The 25095-nt window shown below is 49.7% G+C and overlaps 2 protein-coding genes and 1 pseudogene across 13 annotated transcripts in view; all 3 read right to left on the bottom strand.

Moving 5' to 3' along the window:
* Positions 1–7728: 7728 nt before the first annotated feature.
* Positions 7729–14429, bottom strand: LOC118662175 (intestinal-type alkaline phosphatase-like). Its single transcript, XM_036320798.1, has 11 exons — positions 11287–14429; positions 11091–11207; positions 10862–10977; positions 10517–10691; positions 10260–10432; positions 9870–10004; positions 9701–9773; positions 9452–9586; positions 9174–9365; positions 8836–8952; positions 7729–8754 (listed from the first exon to the last, which is right to left on the bottom strand). Exons 1-11 carry the CDS (start codon positions 11384–11386, stop codon positions 8459–8461), a joined length of 1629 nt encoding a protein of 542 aa, XP_036176691.1. The 5' UTR covers positions 11387–14429; the 3' UTR covers positions 7729–8458.
* Positions 14430–16113: 1684 nt separating this feature from the next.
* Positions 16114–25095, bottom strand: part of DIS3L2 (DIS3 like 3'-5' exoribonuclease 2) — a 358040-nt gene continuing 349058 nt past the window's right edge. For 9 of the 12 annotated variants that reach the window (XM_036319251.1, XM_036319247.1, XM_036319255.1 and 6 more), the window contains 2 exons: positions 24889–24990; positions 23852–24338 (listed from right to left, as the gene is read on the bottom strand). In XM_036319251.1, the coding sequence (XP_036175144.1) occupies positions 24180–24338; positions 24889–24990 (261 nt within the window). In that variant the 3' untranslated portion in view covers positions 23852–24179. Of the gene's footprint in view, positions 16370–23851; positions 24339–24888; positions 24991–25095 lie in introns of those variants that run through there. The other 3 variants (XM_036319257.1, XM_036319258.1, XM_036319256.1) reach the window with 2 other exon arrangements.
* On the bottom strand, positions 18067–18175 carry LOC118662362 (annotated as a pseudogene).

Raw genomic sequence — 25095 nt, 5'->3', positions numbered from 1 at the left:
ACCGTACCCTTTTATGTAATGATGTTACTTTGAATTTATATTAGTTCACACAAACACTCCATCCATGCTTTTGTTCCGGCCCTCCAGTCCAGTTTAAGAACCCATTGTGGCCCTCGAGTCAAAAAGTTTGCCCACCCCTGAGTTAGACTCAGTACCAAACGGGCTCCCTCGCTGCATGAGGGCCACCCCTGCTGCAACCATGTTATGCAAACAAACATTTAACCTTTTAGGTTCCTCCTTATTCTGTCAAATCTTTGCTAAACTCTCACCTTTACTCGACTGGCTTCTTATGAAATACTCCTGCTTTCTACACCTACTATTACTTTTGCTCAATGTAACAGTCATAACCCAGCAACTTCACTACCTTCTTTACAGGATAGAAACACTGACCACCTCCTTGCTCCTGGGAAGATTTACAGGAAATTCCTAGTCATAATGCAGGCTTATTTTTGTTTACAGATGGATCTTATCTCAAAGACAAACAGGAACATAACTCAGCTGAACATGCAATAACTTTCAGGTGGATATAATGGAACGTTCTCATGTAGCCAAATTAAGATCTGACCAACAAGACAAGAAAATTGCTCTAACTCACCCAGCTGGCGTGGCTCAGTGATTGAGCATCAACCTATGAACCGGGAGTTCACGGTTCATTTCCCAGTCAGGGCACATGCCTGAATTGTGGGCTCAATCCCCGGTGGGGGACATGCAGGAGGCAGCTGATCAATGACTCTCTCTCATCATTGATGTTTCTATCTCTCCCTTCCTCTCTGAAATCAATAAAAAATACAAATAAATTAAATTGCTTTAACTCAAGCTTGTCAGTTAGCCAAAGACCAAGTAGTCAGTATTTACACTGACAGTCACTGGGCCTTTGGTGTAGCTCATGACTTCAGAATGTTATGGAAGCAACAAGGCTTCTTAACTTCCGTGGGGGTAGTCTATAAAGAATGGAAAACAGGTTGCAGAATTATTAGATCACATATAGCAATCAAGACAACTGGAAATAATCAAGGTTCCTGGACATTCTAAAGCTACCAGCAAACAAACAGAGATCACTTAGCTGATGCAGCAGCTAAACAAACAGCAGTAAGCAATCAAATTATCTGGGACCAAGAATGTTCTTTGCTCCCTGCTAATAAAAGATTCTGTTTAAAAAAATCAATAAATTAGTAGATGATTCATTTCACAGAGCGCTTCCAGGAAACGAAGACTTCAAAGACCATGGCTTACAATCAGCAGATTTTGTCTATTGGGAGAGACATCAAATAAAAGACTCTCTCCAATCTCATTAGAAAAGACCAGATCAGGTGTTACTAATGAATCCATGTGCAACTAACTAAACCTTTTTTTTTTTTTTTTTTTTTTTTTAGTTTTGTTGTGTGCAACTCAACTTAAAGGAGTTAACTCATGGGTTCGCATTTCTCATCTAAAAACGATTCTGCCCCTGTCAGATGTCCGCTTGCCTGCATCTAAAACAGACATCAGACTCCTCTAGGATGAGAAGCTGTTGACAACAGAGGCAGACAGCGATCCCAAGACATTGACAAGGCCTGTGAATCTCCAGATTGATATTGAACTCAAAATCCATTTTCTTTGATTGTCTTTACCTGTCTACTACTAATATTATAATAGTTATACAGTGGAACCTCGTTTCTCGAATTTAATTCGTTCTGGAAGGCTGTTCGAAAACCGAATTCTTTTTCCCCGTTAGGAATAATGTAAATTGAATTGATCTGTTCCAGACCCCCCAAATGATTCCCTGTTTTAACCTTTCTTATATTCAATACCTATCTATTATACTGTTTAATCTATAAATAAGCACTTTAAAAACAAAAAGGGCATGAACTGTAAATGAAAATTTAACAAAAAGCAAAGGAAATGTACAGTAAAAAATGAAAATGTAACAAAAATTATAAGCAGCAACAAAAGAAAAAAAACACACAGAAATATTCACAGCATACTGTCCTGAGATCTTAACAGTGGTAAACTGACTCATATTCATGCATTTTCTCCTGTTTGTCACCTGAGAGATGCGTGACTGATCATACAGGTATCAGCTTGAAAGGGCTGTGAGGTTGAGAAGCGAATTGTTCAAGAAACAAGGTTCCACTGTACTTAATTCTTTTTTTCCCTATATAGTCCAACTGTTTATGATTACTGAAGAAGTACTAGTATAAGATAACTGTTAATACTCTTTATGGCTTATGTAAATTTACACTAGATGCAAAATACAGAAAAATGAGACAGACCACAAACCTAGGACCATGATAGGTCACAAGATGGAAATGATCCAGAGTGTCCTTCACAATGAAGGCCATACAACCTGACTGCCTTCCATTTACCTGCCCATTCCTTTTGGGAAAATTTGGCCTCAATTTACATCCCATAGTTACAGTATTGCCCCATCTTCAATGGCTCACCATTTCTACAAGAGGGTGATACTGAGACTTCCTAGGAATGAGTCTTCTGAGCCCTGTAAGACCCACTATCCAACCAAAGTGTTAATCATCAATGCATTCTTCAGATTGATTTATGGACACAAGGGGTAAGTGCAGGCTCACGTTAGAAGTCCCTGGATGTTTCTATGCAGCAGCTTGAGCCCAGCCAGTGAGGTATCCTGCTCACAGTTTCAAGATTGGGTGTGACCGTGAAAACTCTCCAGACAACCAAGAATGAGTCATCTTGATGGCAATGTATTGAAAAGGGCTCTCGTGAGTTTTCCTTCTTCTCTTTCTAACTTCCCTCCTAATTTAAGACCAAGCTGCTGGCATGTCTTGAGTGACAAGAGCTTTCAGTCTGAGGCCCCCAATAAAAACCTTAAAAAAACACACTTCCATGTGTCTACCCCTTCAAGGTAAAGACAATCAAACAGATGTTAGGAATGTTTCCAGGGACACCTGACTTTGTGGCCAACAATGTGTTTGACAATAAACCCCCTCATACCTACACATTGAAAAAACTTGGGAGCAGAAACTGTTATAAAATTTAGATAGCCCTAGTCAGGTAGTTCAGTTAGAGCATTGTCCCAATATACCAAGGTTGCAGGCTTGATCTGTCAGGGCACATACAAGAATCATTCAATGAATGCATAAATAAGTGGGACAACAAACTGACATCTCTCTCTCTTTCTCTCTCTCTCTCTCTCTCTCCTTTCCTTTCTCTAAAAAAATAAATACTATTAAATTCACACTTTTAAAGTGCACAGTTCAATGTTCTTTAGAATGTTTGAAGTTGTGTGGCCATCAACACTAATTCTAGAATAATATATTTCTGAAACCTTAGAGTTTTAAAATGTAGGCCTACCTTGTTGGTTTTTTAAAAATATATTTTTATTGATTTCTGAGTGGAAGGAAGAGGGAGAGATAGAAACATCAATGATAGAAACATCAATGAAGAGATAGAAGAATCATTGATTGGCTGCCTCCTGGACTGGGGATCAAGCCCCCAATCCGGGCATTTGCCCTTGACCGAAATCAAACCCGGGACTCGCTGAGGCTCTATCCACTCAGCCAAACCGTTTAGGGTGGGTTACCTTGGATTTTGAGTCCATTTATGAAACAAACAAGTGGCACCTTCCCACTGGTGGGTAAGATCAAGGGAAGACAAATAGTAGTTGGATTCTAACACAACCCTTTGCACAACCCATGGATGGAGTTCCCAGTGAGTGAGGTGCTTCAGTGAGCCCAGCTAATGATGTTCTTCTTCCATTATGCTCCCATTCTGAGACAGCCACTGAAATCCAGGATTGGACTAAACTGCCCTGAGACCCAGGCCTTCAAGGTGATGTTAGTGTTAATCAAGATGTTAGTAAATGAGGACGCATGCTCTACCATCTTAGTATTTCCAGTGAGAGCCTAGTGGTTTTCTGCACCTTTGTCAATGGACAAATAAATCAGTAATTCTGTTCAAATGCATTGAAAAATATGGTTGATTTCACCTTTCTGGGATTCTTTTAAATGTTCCCTTTGGGTGGGTTAGGTACTCGTAAGTGTAGCTCTACTGGAGTGGGTACCCCAGAATGTTGGCCCTGGGATGGAGGTCAGACAGGTTTGTGTCCACATCTCTCCTGGGGTTTCCCATCTCCTGCTTCTGCCCCACTCCCTCCAACAAAACAGAATATAGTCTTCTCCCCACAGGAGCCAGGATTCCATATACATATATATAATCTTTATTGTTGAGAGTATTACAGATCAAAGATGTCCCCCTTACCCCATTGACCCCCCTCACCCAGTTCCCACCCCAACCCATACCTTCACCACCCTATTGTCTGTTTCCATGCGTTATCTATATATGCCTATAAGTTCTTTGGTTAATCTCTTCCCACCCCTTCTCATACCTTCCCTCTGAGATTTGTCAGTCTGTCTCATATTTCCATGCCTCTGGTTCTATTTTATTCATCAGTTTATTTTGTTTGTTAGATTCCTTGTTCATTTATTTTGATTTTTAGATTCAACTGTTGATAGATTTGCATTTTTATTGCTATTTATTGTTTATATTTTCATTTTTTATTTCTCCTCCTCCTCCTCCTCCTCCTCCTCCTCCTCCTCCTCCTTCTTCTTCTTCTTCTTCTTCTTCTTCTTCTTCTTCTTCTTCTTCTTCTTCTTCTCCTTCTCCTTCTTCTTCTTCTTGAAAACCCTTTAATATTCATGTAATACTGGTTTGGCGGTAATGAACTCCTTTAGCTTGTCCTTGCCCGGGAAGCTCTTAATCTGACCTTCCATTCTAAATTATAGCTTTGCTGGGTAGAGTAATCTTGGTTGTAGGTCCTTGCTTTTCATAACTTTGAATATTTCTTGCCATGCCCTTCTGGCCTGCAAAGTTTCTGCTGAGCAATCAGCTGACAGTCATATGGGCACTCCCTTGTAGGTAACTAACTGCTTTTATCTTGCTGCTTTTAAGATTCTCTCTTTGTCTTTAACCTTTGGCATTTTAATTATGATGTGTCTTGGTGTGGGCATCTTTGGGTTCCTCTTGTTTGAGACTCTCTGTGCTACCTAGACTAGTAAATCTATTTCTTTCGCCAGGTAGGGGAAGTTTCCTGTCTTTATTTCTTCAAATAGGTTTTCAATATCTTGCTCTCTCTCTTCTCCTTCTGGCACCCCCCCCCCCCAACATGAATGTTAGTATGCTTGAAGTTGTCCCAGAAGCTCCTTACACTATTTTCATATTTTCGGATTCTTTTTTCTTTTTGCTCTTTTTACTGTGTGTTTTTGCTTCCTCATATTCAAATCATTGATTTGATTTTCAGCATACTCTACTCTACTGTTGATTTCCTGTAAATTATTTTTCATTTCAATTAGTGTGTCCTTCATTTCTGACTGGACCTTTTTCAAGTCTTTGAAATTCTCACTAAGATCCTTAAAAGTCTCACTAAGTCCCTTGAAGCTCTCATTATAACCATTGTTTTGAACTCTGTATCCAGTAGTTTGCTTGCTTTCATTTCATTTAGGTCTTTTTCTCCAGATTTTTTCTGGTCTTTCATCTGTGACATTTTTCTTTGGCTCCGCATTTTGGCTGCTTCCCTGTGTTTGCTTCTATGTATTAGGTAGAGCTGCTATGTCTCCTGGAATTGGTAGAGTGGTCTTGTGTAGTAGGTGTCCTGTAGGGCCCAGTGGCTCAGCCTCCCCAGTCACCTGAGCTGGACATAGGTGCACACCTGGGTGGGCTGTGTGCACTGTCTTGTTGTAGTTGAACCTTGATTGCTGTTGGCATAACTGGGAGGAATTGACTCCAGGCCAATTGGCTTTGAGGACCAATAGCGGAGGAGCTGTTGTGCAGAAGACACCCCTGTGGAATAGGACTTGCTTTAGTGGGGCTTTGGTGCTCAAGTCTGCCCCTTGAGTGTGTCACTCGTGGATGTGTAGAGTTGTAATCTGGCATGATCTGAAGCTGTCCACCAGTTGCACTGACTCTGGGGCCTCCTGGGAGGTGCAAAGTCAATCACTGCCTGTGCCCTGCCTGGGACTACCCACACAAGCAACCGAGTGATCTGCAGATGGCTCCAGGTGCCCAGGAGAGGCCAAACTGTGACCCAACACAGGCTACTGCTAATGTCAGGCCCCGGCCACTTATCAAGAGGTATGGGACGTGCTGAGTCCAGCTGCTACTTGTTGAGAGATTTTAGGAAAGTCTGAAGCCTGAGCCAGGACAGGCAATTCAAATAGAAAAGCTGCTGCAAATGGCTTGAGTGATGCTGCAAAGTGGGTAAGGTGGAATCTCAGGGAATCACCAAGGCAGGGCAAAGGGTGAGCCAGGTTGATGGAGGCTCAGATATGGCACCTGCCAGTCAGCTCTATGTCAGGGAGAGGTTTCAGCATAGGAACAATGACCTCTGTGAGCACTTTTGTCTGGGAGAAAGCTGCCCCCTAGTTCAGTGATGGCGAACCTATGACACGCGTGTCAGAGGTGACACGTGAACTCATTTTTTTGGTTGATTTTTCTTTGTTAAATGGCATTTAAATATATAAAATAAATATCAAAAATATAAGTCTTTGTTTTACTATGGTTGCAAATATCAAAAAATTTCTGTATGTGACACGGCACCAGAGTTAAGTTAGGGTTTTTCAAAATGCTGACATGCCGAGCTCAAAAGGTTCGCCATTACTGCCCTAGTCCTTGCCTTGAAGCCAGACAATTTAGTTCCTCCCTGTATGTCGCTGGATCCTTTCAAGCTGCTGCCCCAGCCAGCGCCGGAGCTCAGAGGGACTGAGTCTGAGTAAGTCTGTGTGCTGGCCCTTTAAGAGAAACTGTCTGGTCTCCAGAAGCCTTTGTGTCCCTCAGCCACAATCCCTGCTGGTTCTTAAAGCCCCAAGTTATGGGGACTTCTCTTTCCCGTACTGGAAGCCTGGGCTGAGGGTCTGCCATGGGGATGGGACCCCATGCTCCTCATAGGAGGCCTCCACAGCCAAGATATCCCTCTGAATTAAAAAATAAAACAAAAACAAAAAACGCCACATGAGGGTCTCAGACTAGCCCATTCTGCGCTTCTGCCCCTCCTTCCTGTCTCCATATGTTTTCTTCTTTAATTCCCTAGTTGCATGACTTTATTCAGTCAGATTTCAGGCATTTCTGAATGATGGTTGTTCTGTTACTTTAGTTGTATTTTTTTAATCCTCACCCGAGGATATTTCCCATTGATTTTTAGAGAGCGAAAGGCAGAAATATCTATGTGAGAGAAACACGATTGGTTGCCTTCTGCATGAGCCCAGGCCGGAGAGGAGCCTGCAACCGAGGTATGTGCCCTTGACCAGAATCGAACCCGGAACCCTTTGGTCTGCAGGCTGATGCTCTATCCACTGAGCCAAACCGGCTAGGGCTTAGTTGTATTTTGATGTGGTTGTGGGAAGAAGCAAGTACCATATTTACCTATGCCACCATCTTGGTCCCTCCCCACATATGCCCAGGTTGATATTTTCAAAAATCATGTTATATCCCTGCTCAAAGCCACACTCTGGATGAAGTTCGAGCTCTTTCCCCATTTCTCCTTATCCCTCATTTCCCCCCATCTTTGACCCAGCTCTTGGCTTCAAAGTCACTTGCTGCCTCAGGACCCAGGCTAGCATTGCAGAAGCCCTCTTGCCTCCAATCTTGGGCACCTGTCTGCTCCTCAGGGAGCTCCTTCCTGCTCCCTGACCTCCTCCGAGTTACCTTCCCCTCCTCTGACTCACACATGCTGTATCCCCAAATACTAATGATTTTTCTTTCAAGAACATATCAGAACTGGCATTACATTGTAAAGCAGTTTATTTTAGTTTTATATGTGTCCCTCCCAGAATAGAGGCCCCTGGATGCAGGGAATCCCCTGTTTATAAATATATGCCTAGTGCCCACATGGCCTCAGGGTGGGGGCAAGGGCTGCTCTGGGGCTGCCCCCTGCACCAGCAGCTTCCGCGATGTTCCTTGGAGCTCTCAGCCTGGATGGGCATTGGGAGGTGACCACCTCAGCAGCCTAGTGACGGGGACAAGCCTCCTCTCTTCTCTGTGTCCCCATCTCCTCTGTGAAATGGTACCACTGGGCCCCTAGATGATGAAGCCCAGGGCTTTATGTCAAAGGCACCAGGTGTACTGGCCACAGCGGCCTATGGGCCAGGAGGTATCCATTAGGACAGGTTGTAGGGTGACAGGAAGCTGTCCCTCTCCAGGACACCCCCCTGAGCCCCCCATGTGCCAGAGTCCTCAGCTCCCCATGGTGCTACAAAACTTCCTCGGCAGTCAAGGTTGGGGGCTGGGAGTCCTGAGCAGCTGGGAGAACCTGGGGAGCTGCAGGAAGCCACCACCTCAGCTCCAGGGTGCCCAGTCCCAAGGTGGCCGAGTGGCGGCAGTGTGCACCGCGGGGTAAAGGTCAGGCCCTGGGAAGCTTGGGGGCAGTGCGGGGCCCCAGTTATTGGCAGTAAGTGGCCCAGAATTGGTGCAGGGCCCCTGGGGGAGGTGGGCCCTCGGGTGAGGGGTGGGGCAGTCAGGGCTTAATGGTCCCCAGCAGCAGCAGCAGCAGCGCCCCAGTCAGCAAAACCAGTGAAGGGCCAGCCGAGGGGCCTGCTGAGGGCTCCGCGTGCTCGGCAGGCGGGGCCAGGCCGCAGGCGGCGTAGGGCTCCAGGCAGGCGGCGAAGGCCATGACGTGCGCCACCACGCTCTGCTCCTGCACACCGTGCATCAGGTGCGCCTGCGGGCCACGCGCGAACACCGCCACGTCCTCACCAGCGTGGGTCTCCGACGACAGGGGCACGGCCGCCTGCTGCCTGTAGTTGGGGTCCCCTGAACAGACAATGGGGAATCAGGTATGGTGGGCACCCTCCGGCGAGTTCCCCCTGCCCGCCCACCCACCGGCGCACTCACTGCTCTGGCTGTCACGGACATCTGACCGGGAGCCCCCGCTGACTGCGAAGCCGGGGCCATTGCCATAAAGGATGGAGGTGTAGGCCTTGCCATCTTTTGCCTTCTCAGGAGCCAGCCCTGCAGGGAGAAGAGGACCTGTGATGGCACCACCACAGCTCTGCAGCGCCCCCTGTGTGCTAAGCCCCAGCACTGCTTGCCTATTCAGTGACTTAATCCACACAAGACCCTGCAAGGCTATGGCTATTATGACTCCATTTAAGAGATGAGCAAACGGAGGCTCAGAGCATTTTCTGCCTCCTAATCGAGGAGCAGGCACCTGCCACTCTCCCCAGACCTACCGAAAATGGAGCTGCCACGCAGAGGGTAGCCACCAAAAGTGAAGACATGAGAGTGGTCAGCAGTGACAAGGGTCAGGGTGTCCTTCTCGCTTGTGAGCTGGCTGGCCTTGTCAATGGCGTCATCAAAAGCGACAGCATCTGTCAGTGCGTAGTAAGCTCTGCTTTCATGATGACCATGGTCAATGCGGCCGCCTGCAGAAAGACCACGGGTGGATGGTGGGGAACCTGTCCTAAATCCTGATCTCCCTCTGTTCAGTGAGGGGGTGCCACTCACTCACCCTCCACGAACAGGTAGAAGCCCCGGGGGTTCCTGCGCAGCAGACGCAAGGCGGCCTCTGTCATCTCCTTCAGGCTTGGGTCCTGCTGGGTGTCTCGGTTGGCCTCATAGTTCATGTCCCCTGGCTCAAAGAGGCCTGTGGGAAAGGGGGCGGGGGTGACTGACAGCCGTGGAGTGGGGTCTGTGCACACATGAGTGTCCAGGGACCCGGAGGACAGGGCAGGAAGGTGGGGGAGGGGTGGGTCATTACCCATGAGGTGTGATACGGAGGGGTCCTGGGACGCCTGAATGAGCGCTGTTCGGTTCCACACATACCGGGCACCCTGGGAGGGACAGAACCAGGCCTCAGCCCACGGCTCTACAACCAGCAGCCCTGCCCTTGGCCCTGCTCTATCCCCTGCCCCAGGAGCCCCCATCACCTCGTGCTTGGCCTGCCACTCCTGGACCAGGTTCCGCATGTCCAACCTGACTCCGCTCTTTGAGGCATCACCAGGGTACTCAGGGTCTGGGGTCCCCTTGGGAAACATGTACTTGCGGCCTCCACCCAGGATCACCTGGAGCCAGAGGAGTAGGGCAGGTGAGCTTGGGGCCTGCCTGGCCCTTTGCCCCCTGAACAAACCATCTCTAGGTCCCCCCCACCAGGTCTGTGGCAAGGCCTGGCTTGCCTGTACCTTCTACACCACCATCCCAAGTGCCCAGAGACACTGCCAGGCCCCAGGCCCCGGGGCTCAGGCTGTGGGTTGCCTGGGACTGTGGCCAGCATGGGGCCCACCCCCTCTGCTCAGGTCCCCATTGCCCTCATGACCCACATCAATGTCCATGTTGGTGATGAGCTGCGTGGCAATGTCCCGACAGCCGTCCTTCAGCGCCTGGGCAGGCATGTCTGCATCCGAGTACCAGTTGCGGTTCACCGTGTGCGCGTAGGTGCCAGCTGGCGAGGCATGCTGCACCCTCGTTGAGGTCACCACCCCCACTGACTTCCCTGAGGGTGATGGAAGTCAGGTCAGGGTGAGCCACCATGCCCTCTGGGCCCGACCCCTGCCCACTAGGCTGGCCCCCAGCCCACCTGCTTTCTTGGCCCGGTTCATCACGGAGATGACCTCGTTGCCATGTGTTGTGTTGCACTGGTTGTACCTGGCTGCTGCACTCACACCAATGATCAGGAAGTTGGTCTTGACACCACACAGGTAGGCTGTGGCTGTGCCTGCACTGTCTGGCACTTGTCTGTCCACGTTGTATGTCTGGGAACAGAGACATCATCAGCTCCTCTCTGGGCAGACACCCAGATCATGACCAGGCCCTGGGCCCCTAACTCAGACCCCAACCCTCCTGGGGCCTTCCCTCCTACCAGGCTCCCTAGGCCCACCCTACCCCTGTGGTGTGGAGCACCCTGAGGCCACCCAGCCCTTACCTTGGCCAGAGCCACGAATGGGAATTTGTCCATGGCCAGGGGGGTCTCAGGTCCCAGCTTGCCATTCATCTGCCCCTTTAGGATCCGAGTTGCTGTCACCGTGGACACCCCCATCCCTGAAGGAGTGGAACCCAGTCAGGTCTGAGTCTGCAGGCATGGCTGTGCCCATAGGTAGCCCTGGGTACCAGGACTGTGGGGCTGTGGGAATGAACATGCCATGACCACTCACCATCCCCCAGGAAGAGAATGAGGTTCTTGGCAGCTGTTTGGATGGGCTGCAGCTTCTTGGCGGTGTCCAGAGCCTGGGCTGCCTGGTGGTTCCAGAAGGCTGGGTCTTTCTCCTCAGCTGGCCAAGGGGAGAGGGAGGTCAGGTCAGCCTTGGGGGAGCACCCCATGTGTGGGGCTAGCTGGAAGGGGCCCCTTACCTGGGATGAATCCGAGGGAGAGCTGTATCCTGAGGCCCAGCAGCAGCAGCAGCAGCAGCACGTGGGCTCCCTGCATGCCTGTGGGATGGTGGGCCGGCATTGGAGCTGGAACTGCAGAGGGGCCCGGACCTGGTGAGGCTGGAACTTGGATGAGGCTGAGACTCTAGGGCACCAGCTGCAGGTAAGATCTTTGGGCTTAATCTGGTGAGGCCTTCATCCCTGGCTATAAAAACCTTTGGGTCCCTCCCAGGGCCCCAGGCAGCCACCCTGAGACAGCCCCTCCTGTTGGTTGGGTGTGACAGCCTTGGGGCAGGGGTCCTGAAAAAGGCGGAGCCCTTAGCAAGGAGAAGCCCTGGTATCCCCCCAGGGTAGGGTGGGCCTAAGAGGCAGGTGCCCTCAGGGTGAGGACGATTCACAGGGTCCTTATTGGGCTCCCCCTACCCTCTGCTCCTGAAGTCCTGGGCACCTGTCACTCCTTTATCTACCTCATCTGTTCAGTATTTCCTTGAGCCAGTTGGGCCCAGGCTCGGTTCTGAGTGCTGAGGGAGGTGGGGTGCAAGGACAGGGCCTGCAAGCGGCCTGGTTTGGCTTCCTGATGTCATCCTGCCATCCAGGTGGCTTTTCACCAGGCTTGGCCTGGGCAGGTGGACAGGTATAGTGCACTAGGCTTAAAGCAAACTTAAAGTAGCAGTGGGAAATTTTAGACTTAGCAAAGGTTGAGGTGACCTGTTCGGAGTTCTGAGAATTTGACAAGACCAAGGATATGGCTAAGGATGGGTGGCCATGCATGGCCCTAGAAGTTCCTGGTCAGCACACCTGTGCGTGAGAACCCTGAATAGAGTATTGTAAAAGGATGTTTGTGGTTTGTAGAGCATTGTAACAGTTATGGAGGATATTTATGGTTTGTGCAAATAAAAGCTTGCTTGACCCCAAGGCTGGGGCTGCTGTTTGGGCATGCTCCCTGCGTGGAGAAGTCCGAGGCAGTCACTGGCCAGTTCAATAAATCCTCGCTTGCTGTTTTAGACCTAATTGGAGTCAGTGGTCTTACTCTCGCGAACGCTGGTCCACAACACAGGCACTGGACTACTGGGTGTGTCCCGGAGCTGGGGCTCGGAGTCTTGTTTGGTGGAAAAGGGTGGGGTGGTGGTGACAACAGAGTGGGGACCTGGTCTGTGTGCCCAAATACCCTGGGCTGGGCCAGCCTTGCAGTGTGTGTGAGAGAGACAGGCCTGTAAGCCAGGTAAAAGGGAATAGGCAAAGGGAGACAGAGTGTTAAGCAGCAGTTGTAGCCATCTAGTAAATCCTATCTTCCCTAAACCAGGGACACTTAGGAGTTTGCACTTCTCCTCCCCAGCCAGAGGGTAAATAGCTTAAATCATCCTGCTCTGGGAGACAGATAGCAGAAATCCAATTAGTGCCATTTGCCAACCACACCCTGGGATCATCTGGGTGAAGGGGATCAATCTCATTTTGACCCATTGACTTAAAGCTCTCGAATATTCTATTCAGGTCCTCCCCTAAGCCCTCTCCTAAAGGCAAAGCCTTTACAATCCCCTCAAAACAAAGGTCCCGCCTGGCTAGGAGCACACGTGGCCTCCCCGCCTCTTTCTCCACAGGCATGCAGCTCCTAAACTCTTAGGGACCCCGGAAGGCTTACAACCAGTGGGCAGTGGCAGTTCGTCCCAGAAAAATCTCCAAGGCCCCCTTTTCTCTGACTTCTTAGGGAGCCAAAGCAGCCCAGCCCAGGCTCATGTCCCCAACCTTTCCTTGTTTCATTGTCCCCAGCTTTAATAAACGTCCTCTAAAATTCACCTGGACTTGTGTTGTGAAAGTTTTCTTGCACGAATTCAAGAACCCACACACTACCCATGGCCCTAGGCAGACCCGCTTGGGCCAGGTACCCAGTCCGGTAACAGGTGCCTTCAGAGGGCAGGCGGGGTGGGGCCCTGTGCCCTGGCATGATGTTGTCTGCTCCCTTGGATGGGTTTGGAGCACAGGCATGAGTCTGCTCTCCTCTGATCAGGAGCGTTCAGAAGTTTTCCTCCCACCCAACAATCCTACCTCTGGGTGTGAACCCTAAAGAACTGAAAGCAGGCTCTTCAAGACATAATCGCACCCCCATATTCATAACAGCACTATCCATAACAGCCATAGGCGTGTCGGGGCCCAGGACAGGCCACCCCGCAATATTCCACAGTGACCTAGTGATTATTTCCAACTGCAGTCACCTGGGAGGCAGCAGGAGCAGGATGGGGCCTGACTCTCCTCTGTGTCCCTGAAAGCAGGAGGGAACATCCCAAGGGTAGAGACACAACCTTATCACAGCTGGGAATCCGGAATGAGAGCTGTGTCAACAAGCCTGTCCCGCCCCAGCCCAAGCCCTGCTTACATTCCTTTTAATGAGCAGTGACTTTCTCTGTCTTGTCAGTTTCTCACATATGTGTTTGTACAAAAAACATAAAAAGGTGCCTGGTTTGAACATTCCTTGAGCCTCATTTTCTGACCTGAGCATCACACTGTGGTTGTCCTGCGCGCATGTTTTAAACTGGTTTTTCTCCTTGAGGACTTATCCGAGCCTAAACATCCTCATTTGGGTTTTTGCAGGGTGACCCCCGAGGCTGTTTAAAGAGCAAGGCTCTGCTCCCAGGCCTGGAATTGGCCCACAGAACTGTGACAGACAGACATGAGCAGAGCCAGGGTGATGGGCCAGGTACAGAAGGTCACCAGGGCAGAAAGCTACAGGTGCCCAGCAGCGGAGAACTGTAGGGTGTGACCTCGCCACCAGCGTGGCCTCTCGTCCCCTAGTGTATCCATGGTCAGGTGGTTTCAACCTCTTGACCTTTTCTCCCTAGAGATAACATTTACACCTCAGTTGTGTTTCAGCTATGGGTCCAAAAAAGCAACAAAACCAGACCAGGAACCCCATGGCCGACCTCAGGATCAGCTGCATTGAATAATGACCCCCTGCCCTGGTGCTGGCCAATCCGTGGAGACCACAACCCCAAAGGACACGCCTAGAAAACTGCCGAATATTCTATTAAGATCTTCCTCTGGGACCTCCTCTAAAATCTTAAAACCTTTAGGATGGAGGACCCAGTGCAGGGGTGGGCAAACTTTTTGACTCGAGGGCCACAATGGGTTCTTAAACTGGACCGGAGGGCCGGAACAAAAGCATGGATGGAGTGTTTGTGTGAACTAATATAAATTCAAAGTAAACATCATTACATAAAAGGGTGCGGTCTTTTTTTTTTTTTTTAGTTTTATTCATTTCAAACGGGCCGTAGTTTGCCCACGGCTGGCCCAGTGCTTTCTCCCAGTGCCTCTCCTTATCCTACTCTCCACCCCCACCCTCAGGCACATTACCATTACCTTCCTCACTCCCAAGCTCCTAGGGCCCTTCTTTTGCCTCCACAACTCATTTCCTCAGCCCATCTCTTCTACGTATTACTTCTTCTACCTCTGTAATTTTATAAAGAAATGTTCTCTTATAGTTTGAGTCTTGGCTCTGAATTCTTTCCTAGCTAGAACTCAAGTACCGAGGTTGCTGAACCCAGGTCCAGTCTGACCCCACCATTCAAACACCTGGTGCCATTCCTGCCACCTGCAACCGAATGCTCTCTCTGCGCTGATTTCTGCTGATAAATAAATTAGAGGCCCAGTGCATGAAATTCATATACTAGGGGGAGGGGGGAGGGGGAAGGGTCCCTCAGCCCGGCCTGCACCTTCTCGCAGTCCGGGACCCCTCTCTCCTTACTGCCCACCTGCTTGCTGCTCCTTAGCGCTGCCGCAGAGGCGGGAGAGGCTCCCACCACCACTGCTGCGCTCGCCAGCCATGAGCCTGGCTTCTGGCTGAGCGGTGCTCCTCCTGTGAGAGTGCACTGACCACCAAGGGGCAGCTCCTGCGTTGAGCGTCTGCCCCCTGGTAGTCAGTGCGCATCATAGTGACCGGTTGTTCTGGTCATTCCGCTGTAACGGTCACTTAGGCTTTTATTATATAGATAACCCAGAACTTGTGCTCTACGGCCTGAACCAGAACTAGGACCTGACAAATGCCTCATCATGTTACCCATTGTTCTTGCATCACAGCCCTACTTTTGGATCCCCGAGTCTGCAGATCCTTGAATTTTGCAGTTGCCCTCACCTCTCAGAGAACCAGTGATGGAAGTTTGTGGTCTTCCCCACAGCCACTCGCCTCTTTGATCAGCAGCCCCTGCACTTTGCCTTTGGAAACCATGCTTTATCCCCTCCACATTGGAATATGTCTCTGGTTCACACCAAGGGCTATGTCCCTGATTTGCAAATCATATCTGAATAAAACACTCTTTTAATTCACCTTGGAATTTTTGTTAACATCCTATTAATTTAGTCTTGTGTCAATTTTTATTATTTATTACTAGTTCAGAATTAAAAACTAAAGAGTAGAAGGGGGAGAATTATCCCTTCTCCAACAGGTACAAACAATTCACATGTCTGTCAACAGATGAATGAATAAACGAAAGGTGGTGTCCATACTGTGGATGAAAATGGGGGTCTGTGGAAAGTAACCTCACAGGGAGATCTGACCATAAACGCCAACTGGGCAGGTCATGCTGGGTAGTCACGTCCCAGGCCTATCACTTCTTCAGTGAAAGGTTTGAAGCCAGCCCTGTCCTTTGCTCTTTGCATCTAGGACAGTGGTGGTGAACCTTTTGAGTTCGGCGTGTCAGCGTTTTGAAAAACCCTAACTTAACTCTGGTGCCATGTCACATATAGAAATTTTTTGATATTTGCAACCATAGTAAAACAAAGACTTATATTTTTGATATTTATTTTATATATTTAAATGCCATTTAACAAAGAAAAATCAACAAAAAAAATGAGTTCGTGTGTCACCTCTGACACGTGTGTCATAGGTTCGCCATCACCTTTGAAATATCAGAAGTGATATCCCTCGAAGGGGTATTAACCCTCAAGAGAGCACATAATCTTCTTTTTCTCACTCCCCACACCCAACATCTTTTTTTGTCTTTAGCTGAAGATGGATGTAAGGTGTGGCTTCCACTATTTTGGAGAGTTCCTCAGTTGCTCTGGGTCTCTCCCACGTCTGTAAGAGGAATACATGTTATTAAATGTTAATTTGTTTTCTGCTGCTAACCTGTCTCATGTGAATTTGACTATTAGACCAGCCAGAACCTAGAAGTTAAAGAGAAAACCACAGTCCCAAAATGACATCGCTGTGACAGAACCCCTGAGCTAGTCACACCAACTGTGCTTCTGTGGCAGGCGGACTGTTCTGAGGGCAATTTTAGCTCCAGGCTCTAAGGGCAATGTTAGCTTCAGGCTCAAGAGAAATTTCTGCCCCTCCCTTTGCCTAGAAGCACTTGAATTAAGAGAGATGATCAGCTATAATCTCTTTTTGACCCACCTATAAGGCAGGGCATGCTTCTATTTACTAAGATCTGCTCTTCTAATCCTGCAGCAACCCAGGGAAGCCCCCGAGCTGCCTTACCTCATCCCTCGGCCAGAATGTCAAGTTCCCCGTCTGTCTGAACCTCTGGTGCGTGTGGGGCCTCTGACTCTCACGGATGTGGGGTTCCCATACGTATGTATGTATGAAGTTCGGTCGGATTCTCTTGCTAATCTGTCTCATGTCTATTTGATGATTAGACCAGCTGGAAGAACCTTAGGGTAAAGTTTTCCCCTCCCCAGTCTCTATGTCATATATATATATATATCCCCCATCATAAAACCCATACAGAGAAGGCTCAGAGAAATTATATTGTAAAAGGTTTTAAATTCATAACCTAACTCAGTTATGTGCAAATTTAAACTCTTCATTCCAAGTGTCAAATACACCCTCTCCCATCTCCAGACTCGTTTGTGGTCATCAAAGGCATCAGCCCTCCTCTTCCCACTTGCCAGCGCTCCAATCTTCAGTTTGCTTCAGCACCCCTCCACCTCTAGTCCCCCTGAAATCTGGGACCTGATCCTGGAAGGTGGCCTCAGTGGTGCTTGCCTGGCAGGGCATGTGGCACAGCTCCCAGCGGGGCCAGGAGCCTCGTCTGCAGTCCTGCCCTTCCCGGCCAGGCTGCTGCCTCCAGGCTGGCAGCTGCCCAGGAGCTAGCCCTGCACCCTGCACTCCCTGGTCTTGGCTCAGACACAATAGACACAGTCCCTGGGGCTCCACCGAGGCAACCAGGACTCCTCAGGGCCAAGACTACCACCTGAGTGTTTAAGCTAAAAACCTTAGGCAGCATTTTAACTGAGTGGGACTATCAGGCCGCTTGTAGGCAAAAACTTTATCTTATTTACTGGAATAATGGAGTTTGATGTACCCGTTGCTGAATGTACAGGAAGCCTTTCAAACCCATTGTAGATCCATTCTCGCTAAGGAAATAAATTTTTAAGTTTTTTTTTTATCCGAGTTATACATGTGTGTAAAGTATAAACTAGATCAGAGGTCCTCAAACTTTTTAAACAGGGGGCCAGTTCACTGTCCCTCAGACCGTTGGAGGGCCGGACTATAGTTTAAAAAAAAACTATAAACAAATTCCTATGCACACTGCACATATCTTATTTTGAAGTAAAAAAACAAAACGGGAACAAATACAATATTTGTATTTGCATGTGGCCCACGGGCCGTAGTTTGAGGACCCCTGAACTAGATCATCCATGTTTGTTACAACAAAACAAAAACAGCAGCCCCCTCTACCTGCATTTTCCCATCTCAGAGGCAGTCATCTTTCCCTCTCTTGGCTTTTTAATTCGATATTTACCAGTTTCCAAATCACAAACTTGTTCATTTTTTTTTCTCATTTAATAGATTGTCCTCAGATAGAGAACGTATCAGATATTAAACTGATAAGAACAGGTACTACACTTAATCTTAGCCAAAAGACCGAGAAGCAATTACTTGTTTATTATTTATTTTAATTACTTTATTTTAATGCCTTTAACATTTTTATTTTAGAGAGAGAGTGAAAGAGAGATGTGTTGTTATACTTATTTATGCATTCATTGGTTGTTTCTTGTATGTGCCCTGACCCAGGATCAAACCCACAACCTTAGTGTATCTGCAAGGCCTCAGCTGCGGGGCTGGATAGGAGCTGGGGATCCACTCCCCGAGGCGGCTGTCACATGGATGATAACCGGCTCCTCTCCCTGTGGGCTGGCTTCTCCACAGGCTGCTTTAGCTTCCAAACAACATGGCAGCTGGGTTCTGGGAGATGGGAAGAAGCTACCAGTTTCTTTTTCTTTTTCTTTTTCTTTCTTTCTTTCTTTCTTTCTTTCTTTCTTTCTTTCTTTCTTTCTTTCTTTCTTTCTTTCTTTCTTTTTCTTTCTCTTTCTTTCTTTCTTTCTTTCTTTCTTTCTTTCTTTCTTTCTTTCTTTCTTTTTAATATATCTTATTGATTTCAGAGAGAAAGGGAGAGGGAGAAATAGAAACATCAATGATGAGAATCATTGATTAGCTGCCTCTTGCACAACCCCTACTGGGGATTGAGCCCGCAACCCAGGCATGTGCCCTTGACCGGAATCGAACCTAGGACCCTTCAGTTCACAGGCCAACACTCTATCCACTGAGCCAAACCAGCTAGGGCAGCCGGTTTCTTATGGGCTTAGAAACTAGCCCATTGTCACTTTGCACATTTCTGCCTGTTAGCAGCTACAGGGCCTGTTCAGATTCAAGAGAGGGGACATAGATTCCATTTCTAATTAAATTAATGAATTTAGCAGCTCCACTGAGGTATAATTGACAAATAGGAATTGTATATATTTAAGGTGTATAATTTGATGTTTTGATACACGTATACACTGTGAAATGATCACCATAATCAAGCTAATCAACATTCCATCACTTACCTCATAGTCATCATTTTCTCTTTGTGGTAAGAACATTTATGATCCACCCTCTTTGCCATGGCTGGGTAGCTCAGTTGGTTAAAGCATCTTCCTAATATGCCAAGGTTGCAGGTTTGATCCCTGGTCAAGGCACATACAAGAATCAACCAATGGCCCAGCCAGTGTCATTCAATGGATTGAGTGTCACCCCATCTACCAGGAGGTCACCAAGTGGATTCTGTCAGGGCACATGCCCGGGTTGTGGGCTCAGTCCCCAGGAGGAGGTGTACAGGAGGCAGGAGAAACATCTTTCATCGATGTTTCTATTTCTCCCTCTCCCTTCCTCTCTCTCTCTAAAAGCACACTGAAAAAGAATCAACCAATGAATGCATAAATACCAGTAAGTGGAAAAAATCGATTTCTCTCTCTCCCGCTCTCTAAAAGTCAATCTATAAAATTTTTTTAAAAATTATTTTTAAAAAAGATCTACCCTCTTAGCAAATTTCAAGTGTACAACATAGTATTGTTACCTCTATCCCATGCTGTACATTAGGTCTCCAGAATTCATTCATTTTCTAACCGAAACCTTCTACCCTTTGACCTGCATCTCCTAATTCTTTCCCTCCCTGCCCTGGGAACCACCATTCTATTCTCTGCTTGTATTTTAGATTAGACTCCACATATGAGAACACACAGTATTTGTCTTTCTGTGCTTGGCTTATATCACTTAGTATAATATCCTCCAGTTCATCCATGCTGTCATAAATGGCAGGATGTCTTTTATATTTACTTATTTTTAAAGTATGTTATTTCAAAGAGTGAGGAAAGGAGAGGGAAACATGGAAGTGAGAGAGAAACATCCATTGGCTGCCTCCTGCATGCCCCCTACTGGGGATTGAGCCTGCAACCTGGGCACGTGCCCTGACTGGGAATCCAACAGACGACCAATTGGGCACAATGCCCAACCAACTGAGCCACACTGGCCAGGGCAGATATCCTTTTGAAGCCTGAATAATATTCCATTTTATATACACTGAGTGGCCAGATTATTATGACTACCCCCATCAGTACTTCGTTGGGCCACCTTTTGCCTTCAATACTGCGGCGATTCTTCTTGGCATTGACTCCACGAGATGGTGAAAGGTGATGCGAGGAATGTGACACCAGGCCTGATGAATAGCACTGTCCAGTTCTGTGAGATTTGATGGTTGTGGAACCAGCTGCCTGATGGCTCTTTTAACTCCGTCCCACAAATGCTCAATTGGATTGAGATCTGGTGATTGTGGGGCCACCTAAGCAAGGCAAAGTCTCCCTCGTGTTCTTGAAACCACTCCTGCACAATACGAGCACCGGGAGTGGTGCATGTTAGCATTTTGAAAAACCCTAACTTAACTCTGGTGTTAGGGTTAAGGCCACACTGGGCCTGCCTCACGGGCAACAGCTCGGAGATCAGTCCTTTCACTGGGAGTTGGCCGGCCTGGACAGACTGTTTCCAGCTGTCTGACGCAAGGCACCTCTGCACCCACCCTAGACCAGTGACAGCGTAGCATGGCGCATTGTCTTGTTGGAAGAAGCCATCTCCATTGGGATACGCCATCAACATGACAGGATGAACTTGATCAGCAATGATACTTAGGTATGTTGTGCTATCCAGATGTTTATAATGGTCTGGCCCTCTAGCAACTTCAGCGGCTAATTATAGCTAATTTGCCTACAAACGTCAGGTGGTCATAATAATCTGGCCACTCAGTGTATGTACTACATCTTTTTTACCCATTTATCTGCAGATAGACACGTAGGTGTGTCCTTATCTTGGCTTGATCATGAGGACCTGCTTGCTCACCTGCTGAGCTGTCAGCACTCTCCTAACCCCTCTCCGCCATCTCTGAGAACTCCCAGCAACAGCATAGGAGGCTCCCTATCCCCAGGAGTCCAGCCTCTGCCCTTCACTCTGTCCTATCGCTTCTCTGCCCGTCCTTTTTGCACCTACTCCCTGGCCAGAGCACAGGTGCCCCCCTGCACTTTAGACCTCTGCTGTCATTTCCACATCTATTCCTTCGTAAATGCTGTCACTGTTGCCCCCAGCTTCTCAACCTCACTCCTCCTCCTCTCCATCCCTGCAGGGATCTTGGCCGCAGCCTCCATACAGAACCCCAGGTTCTGTCCTCAGCACGCAGCTTGGAGAGCGGGGAGGCGCTGGCTTGTGCCCCTCCTTTGCTCAAATCCTAGGAAAATCCTCCCGACATCTGAAAAGGCTAGGTGAGTCTGCCTCAGCCCCCGGGCTCTCCCAGCTCATTCCAGCCCAGGGCTCTGCCCTCGCGCCCCTCCACTGACCACCACGCTCCTGCCCCAGGGTCTGTGCCTGCAAATAGCCACCAGGCTGCTCCAAGGCCTCTGTCCACACGGGGCCTCCCTTCCCTGCTTTCCCTCTCGTGCCATCACTGCCACCTGCCACACTAGAAACGGGACACCCCCCTCCTGACCGTCAGCTCTGACAACACTGGCACATCGTGGACACTCACTGTGGTTGCATAAATGAGGGAAGGAACAGAGGTCACACCCTGATGGAAACCTTCCAGGGCTCTGCACTGTCCAGAGGAGTGCAAACGCTGGCGGCAGAGGTTCGAGGTGACCCACCTGCTCCTGCCTCCCCAGCATCGCCTTGCACACCCCTGGGCACTCTGGTCCTGGTGACCTCAGACCTTCACGGCTCCTATCAAGTACCTTCAAGCCTCAGTTCCTTTGCCATCTTTTTCTGGGTGCCATTCCATTATGGTTGGGAATACGCCACCCAGACTTGGAACTTGCTAGAACCTCACTATGTGGTGACTTTTTTTGCATCTGCCTCCCTCGCCCACGGCGACTTGGAAAAGAGCCTTGCTCTGTGCCCTGGGCTTCGGCCTGCATGGGCACGCAGGTGCTCCGGGACAGCTTAAGAAGCAAACGAGTCTTCCTTGTTATCTTTTTTTTAATTTGTATTTTATTTTGTGAGTCTTCCTTTTTGATGAGGTTTTTGTGTTTCATCACCCCCTTTGTCAACAGTCCCCTGAGCATGGGGCAACAGAAGGGGTTGTCTTCCTTTTTGGACCCATGGACATGGTCCCACCCATCCCCTGCATGTGTGGGTGCAGACGGTGGGCCCAGGCAGTGGGTGTGGTGGAGGGCAGGTGCCTGAGCCTTGGTCCTGGCGGGGCAGTCTTGCTATGTCACGTTGACCAGAGACCAGAATCCTTTCTGGGGGCGGTTTCCACTCATACCAAATGTGGTGATGGTGGATGAGGCTGCTATGGCCCTTGTGGCTCTATGGACATCAAGGCCAGCCTCTGCCTCCCAAGCAAGTCTAGGCAGCAAAGATCTTCCTTGCTGACCAACCTCATGGGCCTGGAAGGGCTGGGGTTTATGGAGGGATGTCTGGCCTGGGCCCAAGCTGCCCTCGAGGGAGCCCCAGCTCTCTAACCCACTGTTTCCCGGAGGGGCACTGGGGGACAAGAGCAGAAAGGAGGGCTGCTCCTCCTCAGAGGGTGGGGCAGTTGAGGGGCTGGGGACAGGGCCTCACCCTGGGCTCTCACTGTTAGGCCACCCAGGCCAGGGAAGCACCCAGAAACCTCCTCATCCAAATACCAAACCACCAGACGCCCACCTCTTCTTTTCCACATACTTGGTCCTAGAAGCCTCTGGGGACAGGAGCAGAAAGGGGATGGTGGCCCTTGGGACAGCTTTGAATGGCAGGATGGACAGACTGAAGGCTGACTGAGGTGTTAGAGGAGAGAAAGGAACAGGGGGCAGGGACAGACACGTGTCCTTTGTCCCCTCTAGCACCAAGCCCAGTGCTGGGTGGACAATGCACCACAGCCCGCTGGTGACAGACTAAAGCAGCCATGCCCAGTCCCTGCGAGGCCCTCCTAAAGGTACTGCATTGAGTTCTCCTTTGAAGAAAATTCACTATAACTAGACCAAACGAGCTTGTTAATACTACCCTCAAGGAAACGGCACGGTGAAGTCGAGTCCTTGGTCACCATGGTCCTCACTGTAGTTTTTGGCAGCTCCTGGGGAAGCCAACCTGTGGTTCCCTAGTTTGGTGGGGAAGGAGCAGGGGCTGTGGCCAGGCTGCTGGGGACAGAGTGCTGCCCAGGGGCCTGCCATCTCTGTCCCCGCGTCCCTGAAGATGGTGGGTGGCATCTGTGGATGCCAGGTGACTAGGCCAGGCTGGGCCACCAGGAGCCCATTTCCGCTCCCTGGTTGGGAAGGCCAGTTTGAGGGCCCCTCCTCTCATGTCCCACAGGCCCAGCCTCACTTTGTTCCCAGGCTCCCTCGGTGCTGCCAGGGTGCAAGATCGGGACTGAAGGTGCTGAGGTACTGGCTTGAACCAAGGGATAGAAACAGGGCCAGAGCTCTAGCCTGGGAGGGGGAGGGGTTGTTACAGAACCGATGCCCCATCTGGGGTCTGGCAGGCAGAGTGGATGTGGTGGGGGCAGGGATGGACACAGCCATCAGCAGCAGGGATGGGTGAGCTTGCGCCTTGCATACTAATGACATTTCTAATCAGCCAGAACGAGGCGCTGGCATCAATCTGCCAAGTGGCCAGCTCTGTGAATCATCCTGGAACTGACAGGAAGGTTCCAGATCCAGAGGGTGGTGACCCAGCTTAGCTGTGAGGGGTGGAGCCTGAGCCAGATCCCTGGTCCTGGGCCCAAGGGGCACCTTGCTGTCCCGGCCTCCCAGCCATGCCCCATACATCAGGCTGCTCTTCACACCTGATTTTATTCCATGACACTGATTGCTGAAAACCCCGTTTCCTGGGAAGGGGAAGGCAGTGGGTGGCCTGGCAGAAGGGGGGATGGCCTCCCAGGAGGACGGTACCACTCGGCTCTGATAAGCACTGGCCCATCCAGCCCCACCCTCTCCCCTCCAGTTCATTTAAAAACTGAGCTGCAAAAATAAAATAGAATGAAAAAATAAAAACAAAACCCTGAGATGTTAAAAACCAAATTAAAAATCCCCTTTGGTGTCAAAAGGTCCTATTCCTAAAAGCCAGTGGGTGGGGTAGGCCGGTGGGGTGGTGCCAGGGTGTGGCTTCAGTCCTCCTGCTCATGGTCATGGTCACTGTCACACTCCTCCTTGTCCTGCAGGCCCAAGAGGTCCTCGGTGCCCGGCCGCTTCAGGATGGCGCTGTACTTGAGGGCGGCAGCCTCTGCCCGCAGCACCACCTCCACCAGGCTGAAGATGGTGATGACCTGCAGCACAGCAGAGCCCGGCGGTGACTCAGGTGGGTCTCGAGGGGCTGCCCACGGGATAGGGGGGTCAGGGACCCATGGACCAAGCCTAGCTCTGCCACCATCTGTCAGCGGGGTGCCTGAGACCACTTGTTCTGCCTCTTTAGGCCTCTGTTGCCAGTCTGAGAGCCGAGCCCACTCAAATACCGAGGCCCTGGGGCCCTGGCACACAGTGAGCACTAGGGTAGGGAAACGGTGGGGTCTGGGCTGGCCTAGGGAGCATGTTTAGGTAAAGACTGTTTGTTATACAGAATTTCTTGGGCAGGAGGTCCATAGCTTTCATCAGATTCTCAAAAGTTAAAGGCCCTGTTCTAAAGAGACAGGCGGAACCTCCCCCTATCTCTGCCTCTCCTCACAGTGGGTGTCCCCAAGGGAGGAAGGTGGTACCAGAAAGCTAGGAGGGGATGTGGGTGAACTGGTGCCCACCACCAGGAGCCTGGGTGCGGGGGAGGGGGTGGGGTCCGGGCCACAGTGGTGCTTTGGGAAAGCGGCGCCAGACCGGGGTTCTGACCTGCTGCACTGGCTCCCGCTCCGTGTCCTCAGGATCCCAGACAAGTGTCAGCACCGGCTTCTTGCCCACCCTCCGGAAGTGGTGGGACCGCAGGGGCAGGGCCTGGGGGTGCACACAGCTGGGTCTCAGGACCTGGGCCTGGATGCAGCCTCCTAACCATTGACCCTGCAAAGTCCTGACTGACCTCAAGGGAGCTCCCTGCCCTGA

Source organism: Myotis myotis, unplaced genomic scaffold, assembly GCF_014108235.1.
Source record: "Myotis myotis isolate mMyoMyo1 unplaced genomic scaffold, mMyoMyo1.p scaffold_m19_p_8, whole genome shotgun sequence".
Classification (NCBI taxonomy): domain Eukaryota; kingdom Metazoa; phylum Chordata; class Mammalia; order Chiroptera; family Vespertilionidae; genus Myotis; species Myotis myotis.
Note: the sequence above shows the minus strand (reverse complement) of the source record. Positions and strands in the feature narration are given on the sequence as shown.

Excerpts from the sequence above, each read along its gene's own strand:
- LOC118662175 (XM_036320798.1), bottom strand. The coding sequence starts at position 11,386 with ATGCCGGCCCACCATCCCACAGGCATGCAGGGAGCCCACGTGCTGCTG. Across the intron at positions 11,208-11,286 it reads CTCCCTCGGATTCATCCCAG|CTGAGGAGAAAGACCCAGCC; the intron begins GTAAGGGGCCCC and ends CCCCTTGGCCAG. Across the intron at positions 10,978-11,090 it reads CATTCTCTTCCTGGGGGATG|GGATGGGGGTGTCCACGGTG; the intron begins GTGAGTGGTCAT and ends CCACTCCTTCAG.